The sequence below is a fragment of the Hermetia illucens genome, chromosome 2 (assembly GCF_905115235.1).
Source record: "Hermetia illucens chromosome 2, iHerIll2.2.curated.20191125, whole genome shotgun sequence".
Lineage (NCBI taxonomy): Eukaryota > Metazoa > Arthropoda > Insecta > Diptera > Stratiomyidae > Hermetia > Hermetia illucens.
Genome location: NC_051850.1, coordinates 169,125,304 through 169,138,955, shown reverse-complemented (window position 1 = coordinate 169,138,955; position 13,652 = coordinate 169,125,304). Strand labels below are relative to the sequence as shown.

At 44.9% G+C, this 13,652-nt stretch overlaps 1 protein-coding gene across 1 annotated transcript; it reads right to left on the bottom strand.

Moving 5' to 3' along the window:
* Positions 1–689: 689 nt before the first annotated feature.
* On the bottom strand, positions 690–13,188 carry LOC119648216 (histone deacetylase HDAC1). Its single transcript, XM_038049823.1, is given in 9 exon segments — positions 690–1,583; positions 1,723–1,968; positions 1,971–2,020; positions 2,108–2,709; positions 2,711–3,040; positions 12,462–12,473; positions 12,475–12,506; positions 12,509–12,574; positions 12,965–13,188. Coding segments are annotated over 9 exon segments (1,449 nt in total). The 5' UTR covers positions 13,008–13,188; the 3' UTR covers positions 690–1,515.
* Positions 13,189–13,652: the final 464 nt, after the last annotated feature.

Here is a 13,652-nt window from a genome sequence, read left to right as displayed (position 1 = left end):
TTCGTGGCTGACTCCACTTCAGATGGATCTCCGTGCAACTCGGATCTGATCGCCTATACAAACCTTGAGGCATTCGCCTATTGCATCACGACCTTCAAAACATGTGGTTGCAGCATTTCTCGATGCCATCACGGGAAAGTTCTCCTCGGTCACTTGGTTTTGGTCTTGCCGATAGAATTGCTGGGACAGCATCTTCCTCACCGCCACCTCAGACCCACTCACGTGGCCATCAACAGGTGGACAAGCCACTCAGGTGGGCGAGTTTCCAATTGTGATGAGTTCCGCTACTTTGGTGTGGAGCTCAGACGAATCTCCGCTAAGCGACTCCGCACTACAGCGCCTCCACAACACTTATAACAAAAATCGAATATGCGAGCGCACATGAAGCATCCCAGGAAATCGTGATGGGAGTCAGAATCGACAGTTTTGTATAAGTAGCTGCTGAAAGATTGACCAACATTCGTAGACACTATCGTATCGTTTCGGTATACTCGAGAGTTTGTGAAAGCCGAAACAATCCGTATTGTACATGTAATGAGTGACGACTGCCTGGCGGACCTATTGATGAAGAAACTTTCGAAGGTATACACCACCGATGGAATGTAGAAATATGTGTTTCTCTCGCCGTCACCTGTCCGAACCTACAGGCCAGGTTTCCGCCGCCTTGCAACATAATAAAAAGAAATAAATTTCCAAAATAAATTACTTTGTATTTTTCGTCTTCTTATCAAGTTTTTATAGCAAATCATGCAGTTATATAGATATATATATAATTTTCATACTTTTATCTAATCATTCTAGTTAAAAGATATCCTCCCCGAAGGCTATTCGCGTTCACTATCCAACACAATGTGAAGAACGATCAACAACCTCATTACATTTTACAATTAGAACTGCTCCCAGTGAGTTAGAGAAAAACAAGTGCGAAATTGTCAGCCTTTTTAGCTTTTGATGTTAAAACTTACATTTCAATTTGCATTTCTCCTTCAGAACACTATAATTCGTTTAAAATTGAATTTAGTTGCCTTAAAATCGGATTCCATATGTACAAATATCTTTTGATGGAGATAGAGATATTGAATTATACAATTTTTAAGATTCGTACAATCTGAGGACTAATAACATACTCAAAAAAACCGTTTGCTAAATGCATAGTGTTGCTCATACAAAAATGAGATCGGAACTTAATTAAAGAATAGAAACGAAAATTATCTAAGATTTGCTCGGATTGGTATAGGAGACGTGTTTTTATCTAAAAAAGGTTAATTGCATTCCACTTAAGAATCTTTCAATCGCATCAGATCGCGATAAAAATTAACTTATTTGTCCATGCCTTGCTCTTAAGTGATTGGTTTCGGCAGAAAATGAATGTCTGAATGCAATTTCTTATGAATTTATCCTCTTTGGATGGACTTTACCGAGCATAAAAAAAGTTTTCTTTAACATTAGGATATGAAAAGTGGTTTAATGAAGGGTCATAACAAAATGAACACAAATGACACAACACCAAGTCTATCACGTCATCGCGGAGGTCTCTTTCTTTGTGTCCTCGGCTTTCACGTCATCCGGTTCCGTTGTATCCACTGTAAAGGAAAATATCAGAAGATATAAGAGGAACTCCTGTGAAATGTTAGGATCGATTTGGGTACGAAGGAAACTACTTCTATTTCAAAAAGGGAAGATGAACCTCGAAATATTAGTTTACCAAAAATTATCACTCACTTTTATTATCTTTTTCATCTTTTGTGTCGGCATTTTCTACTTTGGAGTCTTTATCCAAACGTGGTCGTTTCCTTTGCCCCTTATACGAACGATTATCCCGTCGTCCGCCTTCGCCCTCATCTTCAGAATCTGAGAATTCATTGTCGGGCACGATGCGCTTGTCCTTATCGCTCTGGGGTAGCCTCTCATCTTTGTCAACTTTGTCTTCATCCTCTGATTCATCATTGACAGCATCTTCCGGGATAGCTGCACTTGAACGCCGGGAGCATGGGGCAACATGCGCAGATTTTCGAATAGTCTGCGAATATAGAAAATATCAATCAAAGCCACTTTCGTGATAGTTCTCAAAAGGCTTGTATATAGCAAATTGTCCCTAAACACTCACCTGTTTTTAATTTTCTCTAAATATTCGCTTGTATTCTGATTCGACATATTACTCGGGCTAATGTGCAGCTTGAAATCAGGTCCAAAATATTCAAAGTAATCATTGTAAGGAAGCTCATTTGCAATCTCCACCCCTAACGCAACCGAAGTTTCATATGTCCAACAACGCGATACATTTCGAATTGTGTAGCCTCCACCGCCGACCATCAAAAATGGTAAATTATACTTTTTGACAAACTCCACGCACTTTTCCGTGCCCTTTACCGTCAAATTGAAACATCCTAACCGATCACCCGTCAATGAATCAGCCCCACATTGAAGCACCACCGCAGACGGTTGGAAGGTCTCCATAACCTTTGAAATAATCGGCACAAAGATAGACTCATACGCCTCATCGTCCATGCCATCCCTTAGCGGAATATTAACGGCGTAGTACTTGCCCTTTCCAGCTCCAATGTCACGTAGATCTCCGGTTCCAGGAAAATATTCTCCGTATTTATGGAAACTGACAGTCATCACCCTGTCCGTTGTATAAAAAGCCTCCTCAACGCCATCGCCATGGTGCACATCGATATCAATGTAGAGAACACGCTGGTGGTATTTTTAAAAGTTCCAGGATGCCCAGTACTATGTCGTTCACATAGCAGAAACCTGAAGCCTCTGACTTTTTGGCATGATGTAGGCCTCCGCCCCAATTGATGCAGATTTCCGATGCTTGTTTGTTGAGCTTGACGGCAGCCGCAACCGATCCTCCGGCCGATAATTGACAGAACTCATAGAGGCCGTCGAAAACAGGACAATCTTCGCCTACATTGAAACGTTGCATCTGCTTGTTGTATTCTGTCATGTTATCAGGACGAATGGATCGGAGAAAGCGAATGTACTCGTCTGAATGAAATTTGGTCATTTCATCGGCAGTAGCTTTGTGGGGACGCTAAAAGAAAACGAAATGAGTAGATCAAAAGTTTTGTCGTAATTTGAATGAATTTATGATTAAATTTAAAAGATCGCGATTTCCGCCGATTAGAAATACTAGCTTTTGTTGGAGGAAACTATAGATCCCGGTTTTGATTTATATTGATGAGAGCTGAACCAACCACGGCTGGAATTACCAAAGATGCACAAATTTCAGTATTTGGTGCCACACAATGATCCAGAAATAATACTGGTCAAGGTGTGGCGCAGCAGGATTCGCGTTGTTGTGAATACGAGCGGGTAGATGGCGCACCGGCGCTCTCCACGCATTTTAGAACTCGCCACAGGAGTGGAGAGGCCGGCGGTTGAAGAAGTTCCGCTGGTTTGGAGACGTGTGCACGATGTGCACGTAGTCTTTTCAAACCGATCCAACGGGACACAACTTCTCTAGAGTTTATCTCCGAAATAACTGTGTATAAATATAATTAAAACTATTACTACGTTTGTCCGGTTGGACCGAAAAGTGGTGACCCCGGAACACGCACTACTCGGGCGTGACAGAAACCCAGCCGCTATCCATCCCAAATTTACCAGAAGCTACAGAATTTCTCCGGCAACCGTGAACAATAGAGTTTCCCTTCCGACACGATCTGGACGGCGATCATCCGGCTCATCAACGGCATCATCACTATCAAGACGTTCACTTGACGTCGAAAATTCGGCCAGGTCGGAAACAACTGGAACTTGGAGGTCTTCAGAGGAGATCACCCACACTCAGAGTGCTTAGAGTCTACAGCACATACCTTACTCCTACCAGCACACAATTCCAAGTTAGCAGCCACCACGAGTGTCTTGTCACTTGGATCACTGGCACCCGCCGGCTGACTGCTGCAGCAATCGACCCAAGCACGATTTCCACGTAATTTACAATACGTCCTCGTCATCCAAATGCAGACCCAACATCAGCAGTATCTTCAATCATCACCAACAAGTGTCCCATCAGTTTGCAATTATCACAGTCTCAGCACCAGTCGCACAACTTAAACGACCTAAGCGTATTGAACGTTGGTAATAGCGTGAATCTAGGCCCAGCCAGGCAACCTGCGGAACGGCCAGTTCGCGAGGTTGGACAGAGGAGAAGCGAAACGAAGGGCGTCGGAGCGAGCCCGCAGCCCTTCCCACCATTCACACTGCCTTCTCGGCCAAGTTTTTTTTTTCGATTCCAAGCAAGTGACTCGTGTGCAGCCGCAGCTCTCGTACTCAGCAAGGTGTCCGTGGTTTTATTTTTAACGGCCGTCCCGTCGACGTCGCCCCAGGACCGCCCGCCGGCCCGAGCCTCGCCGTGTCGGCCGTGTTGTGTGACACCAGCGACTTCCCAGAAAAATTCCATTATTTCCGAGAAGTGCGACGAGACTCCGAGTGTGGTTCACTGTCACTTCGCCTGGAATCCTCCACAGGAACTACACTTTTAGAAGCTGCCAAGCATCTGGAGCTATAAGAGCAACTCTTACATCACCAGCAGCCGCGACATCACTAACAACCCGATCCTCCTCCTCGTCTTCATCAGACATCGCCAGCTGCAACTCCTTCATTAACAACTGCCACCGTTAGCCGCTGCCACACGCTGTTGCTACAGAACGTCGCAAATGACCGCTCTCGCTGTGCGCGTCCCTCCGTTTTGGCGGCAGCACCCGGAGCTGTGTTCGTGCATTTGGAAACACAACTCCAAATGTCCGGGATCACAGCGGACGCGACCCGCTTCAATTACGCGGTGGTCGGCCTGGACGAGGAGTCCATCCTTCTGGTGTCTGACGTGAAGTCGGCTTCGTACTCGCTGCTGAAGACCGAATTGATCAGGGCGCCTGTCGGTAAGTGAGTCGGCAAAACTAGACCACCTGCTGGCGGGTTTAGCGTTGGGAGATCGAACTTCCAGCCAATTGCTGCACGAAATGAGGTAATTGGGTGAGAACAAGATCGGCGACGACCTGATCAGGTCGCTCTGGCTGCGTCGGCCCCCGGAGGGTACCCACGCGGTCCTCGTGTGCGTCTCCGATCCTTGGAGGAACTGGCCGCTACGGCCGACAAGGTGCACGTACGCCCAACCATAGCGGCCGTTCAACCGCCGTCGGACGAGATGGGGCGACTTAAGGCGCGAGATAGCCGCCTTAACAACCAATGCCGGCGGCGATAAAGCGACCAGATGTACGCTCCCGTGTAAATTCGCCGCCTACTCCAAACAAGTCGGGAAACCGGAAGCTAGACGCTTCAGGTATGAAAGGTTTTGTGTATTCCTTTAATAAAGAGATTTGAATGTGAATTTGTCCCATTAGCATGTAGCACGTAAAATATGCATATATTATGTGAAAATTTCCACTTTCAAGTGATATTGACATTCATAGCCTTGAATTTGCAGAAAATCGACAGTTTTGACCTAGCATTACTTCGTTAGTAATAATGCGATTTCACCAAATTTGGCAAGATCATGCTCTATACTGTAGCCTACATTGTTGCAAAATTTTGTGGTTCTAGGGTGAACTTAAGGGGGGTTTCCTGTCAACCACTAAAAATTATAGTTATGTACTATATTAACTTTATTTGAACAGGTATCGGTTATGGAGGCTATTTCGGAGCCTAGGCACCATATAGTGGCAGCTCCCTGATTTTTTTCAAATTTTTCGGTTCGGTAGTTTCTGAGAATGGGTCGATTAAAAAAATGCCCACTTTCAACCCCCCACACTCCCCACCTTTTCAACAAATGTCAAAACTAAGACCGGCTTCGAAAGTACTAACCAAGACTTTTAAATTGACACCCCACATGACTATATTTGATAAAAAAAAATTTACACCCCCCTTTTGCACCCCCCCTTAAATTCTACGTAAAAGGATGTAACACTATATCGTGGGCGTTCACAGTTCCCACCTTTCTACCAAATTTGACGCGAATCGCTACAACCGCCTCCGAAAAAAAATGTGTGTGGCGGACAGACAGTAAACCGATTTTAATAAGGTTTGTGTTTACACAAAACCTTAAAAACTAGGTCTGTGGGGCTCCTGCTACGGCTACCCAGAACGCAGCGCCTAACTATTTTCGACCTCCTCAGCAGGTGCAACTACCTCATCGATACTGGTGCGGTAGTTTCGGTTCTTCCCGTACCTCGGCAACATCAACTATTTCCACAACCGCGCAAACTGGCGGCAACAAATTCCTCCCGCATCAACACATACGGGTATAGGCAAGTGGACGTGATTCTTGACTTGCGTAGGACGTTTTCGTGGCGTTTTCATCCTGGCGGATGTCAAACTTCCCCATACTAGGCGCAGACTTCTTGTGTCACTATGGATTGCTGTGGAATTGCAAAACAAGTCTCTTATAGGTTCCACGACCAACCTTAATTCGTCGGGCCAAACGACATCTCACCCAGACAATAATCTTTCCGTTTTTTAAGAAGAGATTACCGACTCTCGTATTCGGGCACTTCTCCAAAAGTTCAGCCAGATTACAACCGAGTATAGTCTCTCAAAACCAGTGAAGCACAGTGTGCAGAAAAGGTGATTCCGTTTTACATACGCAATGACTGACAAATGATCGTCACAACTCCCATATAAGTTGCTTTAGCCGACCATGATCAGTGATCATTTACGGTAAACCTGAAAGACAAGTTGAGAGAATTAAGCTGTTCTACAGTCGGGTCCTACCACAACCAAACCTTAACGTGGTGCACAACAAAGGAAAGAAGTCACAGTCCCTAGACGGCATATAACTCAATATCGGCGAGCTTTCCGCCATTTTTGAGACCCAAATGTAGCAGATTTTTCACAGAAAAGATAGCCTCGCATTTTACGGTATTTCCAATGCAAACTCGACCGGTAGGGTGCGAAACTGTCGCAACAATTGCTAAGAAATGCAGTGACCACCAAAAAACTAACTTCAGCGGCGCTTATTAGTTGAGGAAATCAGTTCAGTGCAGACGTATATAACTGCGTTTTCATTATGGATATCAGGGCCGGACATTTTAGCACCCACAAGCAAAGCATTCAGATGAAAATACTAACGGTAAGAGGCCAATAACTCTGCCTCAACTTCTCCATACGAGGTAATAAGTACAAATAAGTAATGAGACTGATTTTATAGCCGCGCTTGTGATAAACCTGCAACCTTCAAATTCCTTTACCCTTCCCCGGCATCCTCCCCTTCTCCATTGATATATTCACTCTAGCTTGTTCAGTTCGTCTGCTGTGTCGTGTTGAGTAAACGTGTGTCGGTAGTGCTCATCACGAAAATGGAGAAACGAGATCTAGAAAAACGCGTTGCGATTAAAATTTTGCGCCAGATTGGGCGAGACAGCTTCGGAAATGTACGCTAAAATTGTAAAAATGCATGGTGATAGCGCTCTTAGTCGTACCAGGTGTTTCGATGGCATAAAGAATTTAAGGAGGGGCATAAACGCGAGGAAGACGAGGCGTGAAGTGAGAGACCATTGAGGTACGGACTGACACGAATGTGCAGCGTGTGCGCGCCCTAATCCGTGAAGATCGGCGTTTAGCAGTTCGAATTTTGGCCTCGGGACTGAGTATAAACCGTAAAACTATCAGACAAATTTTAACAGGTGATTTCGGCGTAAAAAGTTGTGCGCGAAGATGGTTCCAAAAAAACTTTTCTGAGGAGCAAAAGTAGTATCGAAAGGCCGTCGCAGAAGACTGTTTGGAACAAGTGGAAAACGATCCCACGCTGCTTGATCGAGTTAATACAGACGATAAGAGCTGGCTTTTCCAATACGACCCGGAAAACCAACGTCAAAGCTCACAATGGTTATCTCCGCACGCCCCCCCCCCCCCCCCCCCCCCCCCCTCAAAAAACCTCGCATAAGCAAGTCGAAGATGAAAACGATGATTATTACTTTTGATAGCCGTGGAATCGTCCACAAAGAATTTGTTCCACCGGGGCAAACTATGAATCAAGTCTACTATCGTCAAGTACTCGAAAGAAAACGAGGTCAAACAGGGTGCGCCCAGACATCGCTCGTAACTGGATCATCACGACAACGCGCCCTTCCACGCCGCTCTCAGCGTCTCCCAGTATTTAGCCTCTAAAGGGATCGCCGTGTTGCAACTGCCGCCTTATTCGTCCGATATATCACCATGTGACTTTTTTTTGTTCCCTAGAACAAAATCGGTGGTCAAAGGAACCCATTTTGAGTCAATTACAGACATCCATGCGGTCGTGACGAGGGTACTCGCGGGCATCCCAGTCGAAGCGTTCCAGAGATGTTACGAAGAGTGGAAAACGCGCTGGAATCGCTGTATAGCTGCCTAAAGGGATTACTTTGAAGGCGATGGCAGAGTTGTAGAATAATTTTTAAATATACGGACGAAGGTCGTCACTTTACAGCCTCTGCGGATCATAGATTCTTTGCTTATACATTAAACCAGGGAAACAGATAATTCTTCCCACCGAAAACTACAGCAATTGAACGCCAGCCTCAAAACCGACTTGGTCCACTTATCCGGCAATTAACGGCAGCGGATATGCTGATAAATTGGAAATGCAAGGCATTCGATAGACAACTGGATCAATTCAAAAATCCTCGACAACTGGGTTGAACTTGCAGGAACTTTCAATCGATGAGAGTAATACATGCATTTAATGCAATATTTAACCCCGTTCTGCAAAACCATATTTGATATCGAGCATGATAGAGTTGAGTCTTCAACTGGGGAATGTGCATCCTCTAAGCATGGACAGGTTACCTGCTTTGGCGATGCATTGTTTGTAGAGGCGCTTGCTTATTAGGTTGGTGCAACCGTACCTCTAAGGTTCTGCTCATCCAAAGCTTAAGCATTGCTGCGTCTGCTCCCTTGTGCTTCCTTCAACAGTTCATTCTGCAATTTACCACTACTGAGAAAACCATAAACCAATTCTCCATCAACCTCAGCGTTTCCGCAATAATATTTTCTGGACCACGCCCCAGCGTTTCGTTGAGGATGCTTTATCACGAACCCTAGGCAGTGAAACATCACATGCTCTTCATCATGCGCTATGCCACCCTATCCAGGATAATTCAACAGACAGCCCAACCCAAAGCGATCCCTGTAGTAACCACAGTGTTCCATAAAGGACTGGATTCGTCGCCCCATGGTTTTGGTCAAGCCTAACGTTGGAAATTCACCTTTGCATCCAGATCTAGAGACGCTTCGTCAAACTCATTGCATTTATGTTGCTAGAGACTATACTACTCTGACCTTGCCGTATTCGTTCTGTGTGCCCTACATCCTGCACGATACAACACAATCACTTCTTTCGTCAGGATATCGACTGGGATTATGCCTCCACTACCAGTGCTTAAAGTCATCAGCCGATGAATAGATTTCAATTGCAGATTTCAAGTGCGCGACGGCAGTACCTGCCTTTTAAGAGCATACTCTAGGCGTTCCCTAAAGCTGAAGGCCGCAGGTTTCTAATAGTCGACTTTGAAACGACCCTATGTCCACCAATACACACTTTTATTAGACACTTTACTTACGTTGAAAACATTCATTCATGGTTTACTTCAGCGTCCTCAGAAAAGTTCCAAGAGCACTTCATAGCTGCGTTCAGGAGGCATCAATAAGGTTTGATCGTCATGCATCGAAATGGGTTTAGGTGCAGACTCGTTTAAATACTTAGGGCATAAAATCACCAAAAATGGATCTAACCCTCTACAGAAAAAGTGTCAATGCAGTTAGTGTTCAAGGGATCTGAACAATGCACTCAGAAGCATCTTAGGTATGATCACTTTACATCGGAAGTACTTCACACGCGCGTCTATGACCCAAGTTCCACTACACCTATAGCTCACCGGAGTCGGACGAAGGATAGCAATCTACTTCTTCTTTTTCTTCAACCTTTGTCCCCGTTCATATGCGGGGTCGATTCGTCGTGATCGGTTTCGCGATTTAGTTTTATCAAATGCCTGATATGGATGCAATCGCAAGGCTTTTAAATCCCCATCCAGCGCATCAAGCCACCGTTGTTCGGGCCGGCCTTTTGATCGTTTACCATCGACTTCGACATTTCAGACCAATCTTGGCAATGTGAATTCTCGTTAGCGCGAATTACGTGACCATACCATCGAAGTCGCCTCTTTCGTAGTTTTTGCACGATCGGTGCAACCGCGATCGATTGATATTCCTCATTTCAAATGTGATCAAACCGTGTCACGCCACTAGTCCAACGCAACATCTTCGAAGCCATTACCGCAAGGCGCCGTTCATTATCATTTATAGTCGGCCAACACTCAGAACCATAGAGGATGACAAGACGGACGATATTGCGGTAAATTTTAGATTTGAGATGTTCGTGGATACGTCGATCACAAAGAACACCAGTTATGGAACGCTACCTCATCCAGATTGCGTTAATGTGTGAAGCAATTTCATAACGCAGTTCTCCATTGGCTGATAGCGTCGACCCGAGATATTTTAATCGCTCAATTCTGGGCAGATCTTGTCCAAAAATGGAATGATCGCCTCATGCGCAATACGGTCTTAGATTGAATCTAAAAACTGGTTTTTTTACGACCGATCCCCCTAAAACAGATCAGCCGTCAAAAAATTCAGTTTTGTTTAGATTCAATCGGAGACCGTGTTGCATGAGGCGATCATTCCATTTTTGGATAAGTTGCTCGAGATCATTTTTGCTATCAAATGCTAGGAAAACATCTTCATAAAGCAGTGTATATGGCGCTGTACGTTGGATGCACCGTGTGACGGTGTCCATAACAAGAACAAAGAGGAGTGTTGAGAGGGCGTTTCCTTGATGAACACCAAGAGAGACACGAAACGGTTTTGATACACCCGCCATACTTCCAACTTTACTTTCGGATCGTTATAGAGCAATTGAACCAGCGCCCGAGTTCTTCGGGTACTAAGTGTTGTCGTAGAGCATACCAGATGAGTTCGTGAGGCACACGGTCAAACACTTCTCTAGATCCAGAAAGGCAATGTAAAGAGGGGCGATGCTTCTGCCGGTGGTTTTCTCCATGAGTAACCGAACAGCGTGTATTGCGCCAATAGCTCCTGCGTTTTTGACAAATCCGGCTTGATTCACGGTTATTTCAACGATTTCGCGAGTACGATTGTCATGAATGCGCTCAAAAATCTTCATGGTATGGGAAAGTAACCGGACTGGACGGTAATTTGAATATTCTGCTGCTCTACTACCTTTCTTTTTCCATAATGGAAGAGTAGTACTTTCTTGCCAGTCAGATGGTATTCTACCTTCCTGAATAACCCGACTAAAGAATTCACTAAGCCACAGTGTTGGGCCCCAGCTCTTCGCTTTGCAGAGCTCAGATGCGAAAACGAAAAACGCCGCCATATTGTAAATGATGTGAAGTGCCAACAAACTATTATCTGTCACGCATCTCAAAATTCAATTTTCCGAACTTATTTGCGTGCCGCATTGCTCATCGGACTTGTATATTGCTTCCTATGTACAAGTCCGGGTAATGACTTCATTTGACAACTCTCTCACTCCGCATGGACGCAATCATTCCACTTTTGTGTTTTCGACCTTAAATTGCTCTCCATTGGTCTGGTCCAACATCAAGTGGATGCGGACTTAGAGAACTCCTCAATCCCTAAACCAAATTATTATGAGAGTACATATAATGGCGCAGGATATCACGTAAGATTTTGAGGTCCAAAGCGGAGTTTGCTAGGGTTGCATCCTGTTACCTTGCCCGAACGGCTCTGGGTTTGAAAAGAGGGGCAAGTAGAGTTGGACTGAAGATGAACACCAACAAAACCACGGTTCTCAGCCTGACGGGATACCGCACTCTTCCTATCTGCCTCAATGGTCAGAGCATCGATGGATGTCGCCCGACGTATTAACAGCGATCCAGGACTTTCGCTGCTTTGTCTAAAATCTGGATACGCAATGATCTCAACACCAAGGTCAAGTTGATGTTGACTGTTCTGTGCTGGTGTTCTTTCTGTGTTGCTTTATGGGAGTAGCAAATGGAAAGTGGACCCTACTGTTATCCAAAAGCTCCAAGCTTTGGTCAATATCTGTCTGCATCGTATCAGAAAACGCGGGCCTATCACTATCTCAAATGAAGATTTTTTTGTCGGCGCGCAGGTCTGACACTCATACGTACTGTGATCGGAAATGGCAGTGCATAGGTCACATATTGAGGAGAGGTGACAATTGCACTGCTGGCTACCCCAAGTAGTGGAATTCACTCTCCCCAAAATAGTCGACGAGTGAGGTCGCCTCGGTTGCATTTGCCGCAGAACAGTAGAAAAGGAATACAAATATCTGCTACCTTTTTACGCATTCAAAAAGATAAAATCTGAATTGAAACCTAAACTTTTGACGGCGCAAAATGAATCGCAATAGGAAACTGAATATAATTGCGGGATACACATCTGTAGTCCCTCACTCGGGCCTAAATACTTACATAAATCTCCATCTCTCCTGTAAAGTCCATAATTCAGCAGTAAATATGCGTCATTCGGATCCGATGTGGCTTCATGGGATGTCCTTGGCCATAGTAATAGTTCCCGATATCACCCTAAAAGTAAAAACCAAAGATTAATTCCTTCCCCAGACTACCAGCCAACACATTTTTCATTTCATTAATTTTACTCCCCAACTGTCGCAAGCTACACTTAACGCGTTCAATCCGACAACCGTACAAATGGTCGACGCATTGCAACACCGCAGGCCGTCAACAAATCTGCGGTTTGACAAGCGCCCGTACAAGTGTAGCATGCGACAGTCACCACAAATTTCACGAAAAGAAAATTTCAGTATTTTGCACCGGACGGGGTGCATTTTCCGCTGAAAATCTTTTAATTGCGTTATTTTGAGCATTTTGAAGCAATCGGGGGGAGGAAAACCCCAAAGCTTCCCGGGAAATGACAAAACTAAAAATCGAGCGCCTCGCGCCCATGCACTCACTGTCGTAGTAATAACAGACGCGTTTCTTGCTATGAGTCTGCATCTTGGCCGCTTTCCGCTCCCGGGACTCCTCGCCGACACCCAAACAAACGAATTTCTCGAGAAATCACTTGTTTTTGTTAAGACGCGAAACGCGCGAAATTTTTAAAACGTGAATAAATAAAACTTCGGATCCGCGGATGCCGACAGCGGAGGAGAAAAGACCTGGAGTGAGCGCTGTTGGAGAGATCACCCTTCACAAGTCGCACGTAAACTTGGCGAGTCTCCAAAGAGAGAGAAATCATGAGTGGAACTGGGGAAGGTGAGAGCGATTGAGAACGATATGCCAGTGGAGAAGATTCAAAATTGAGCGCCAAGCGAGGGGTAATCGAACAGTTTTCAAGTGGAAAGAGTGACAGGGGTAGATCTGGAGAAAATTTGAGAGTTTTCTCTCATGCTAAGTTAGTTAATTTTAGGTTAGCTAGGTGACGCGGGAATTTAAATGGACAAGTGGACTTCGATTGTAACGAATTGATTAAACACTGAAAAAGGATAATTAGTTGATCGACCTTAGCTATAAAAAAACATTCGTGGGCTTCTGGCGTGAGTGCAGTTCACTAGCAGTTAAATTGTCATAAATAGAATTGTTGAGATTGGAGATTAATGTACATCGAAAGAAATATGTAGAAGAAAAGTAAGATACGGAGGA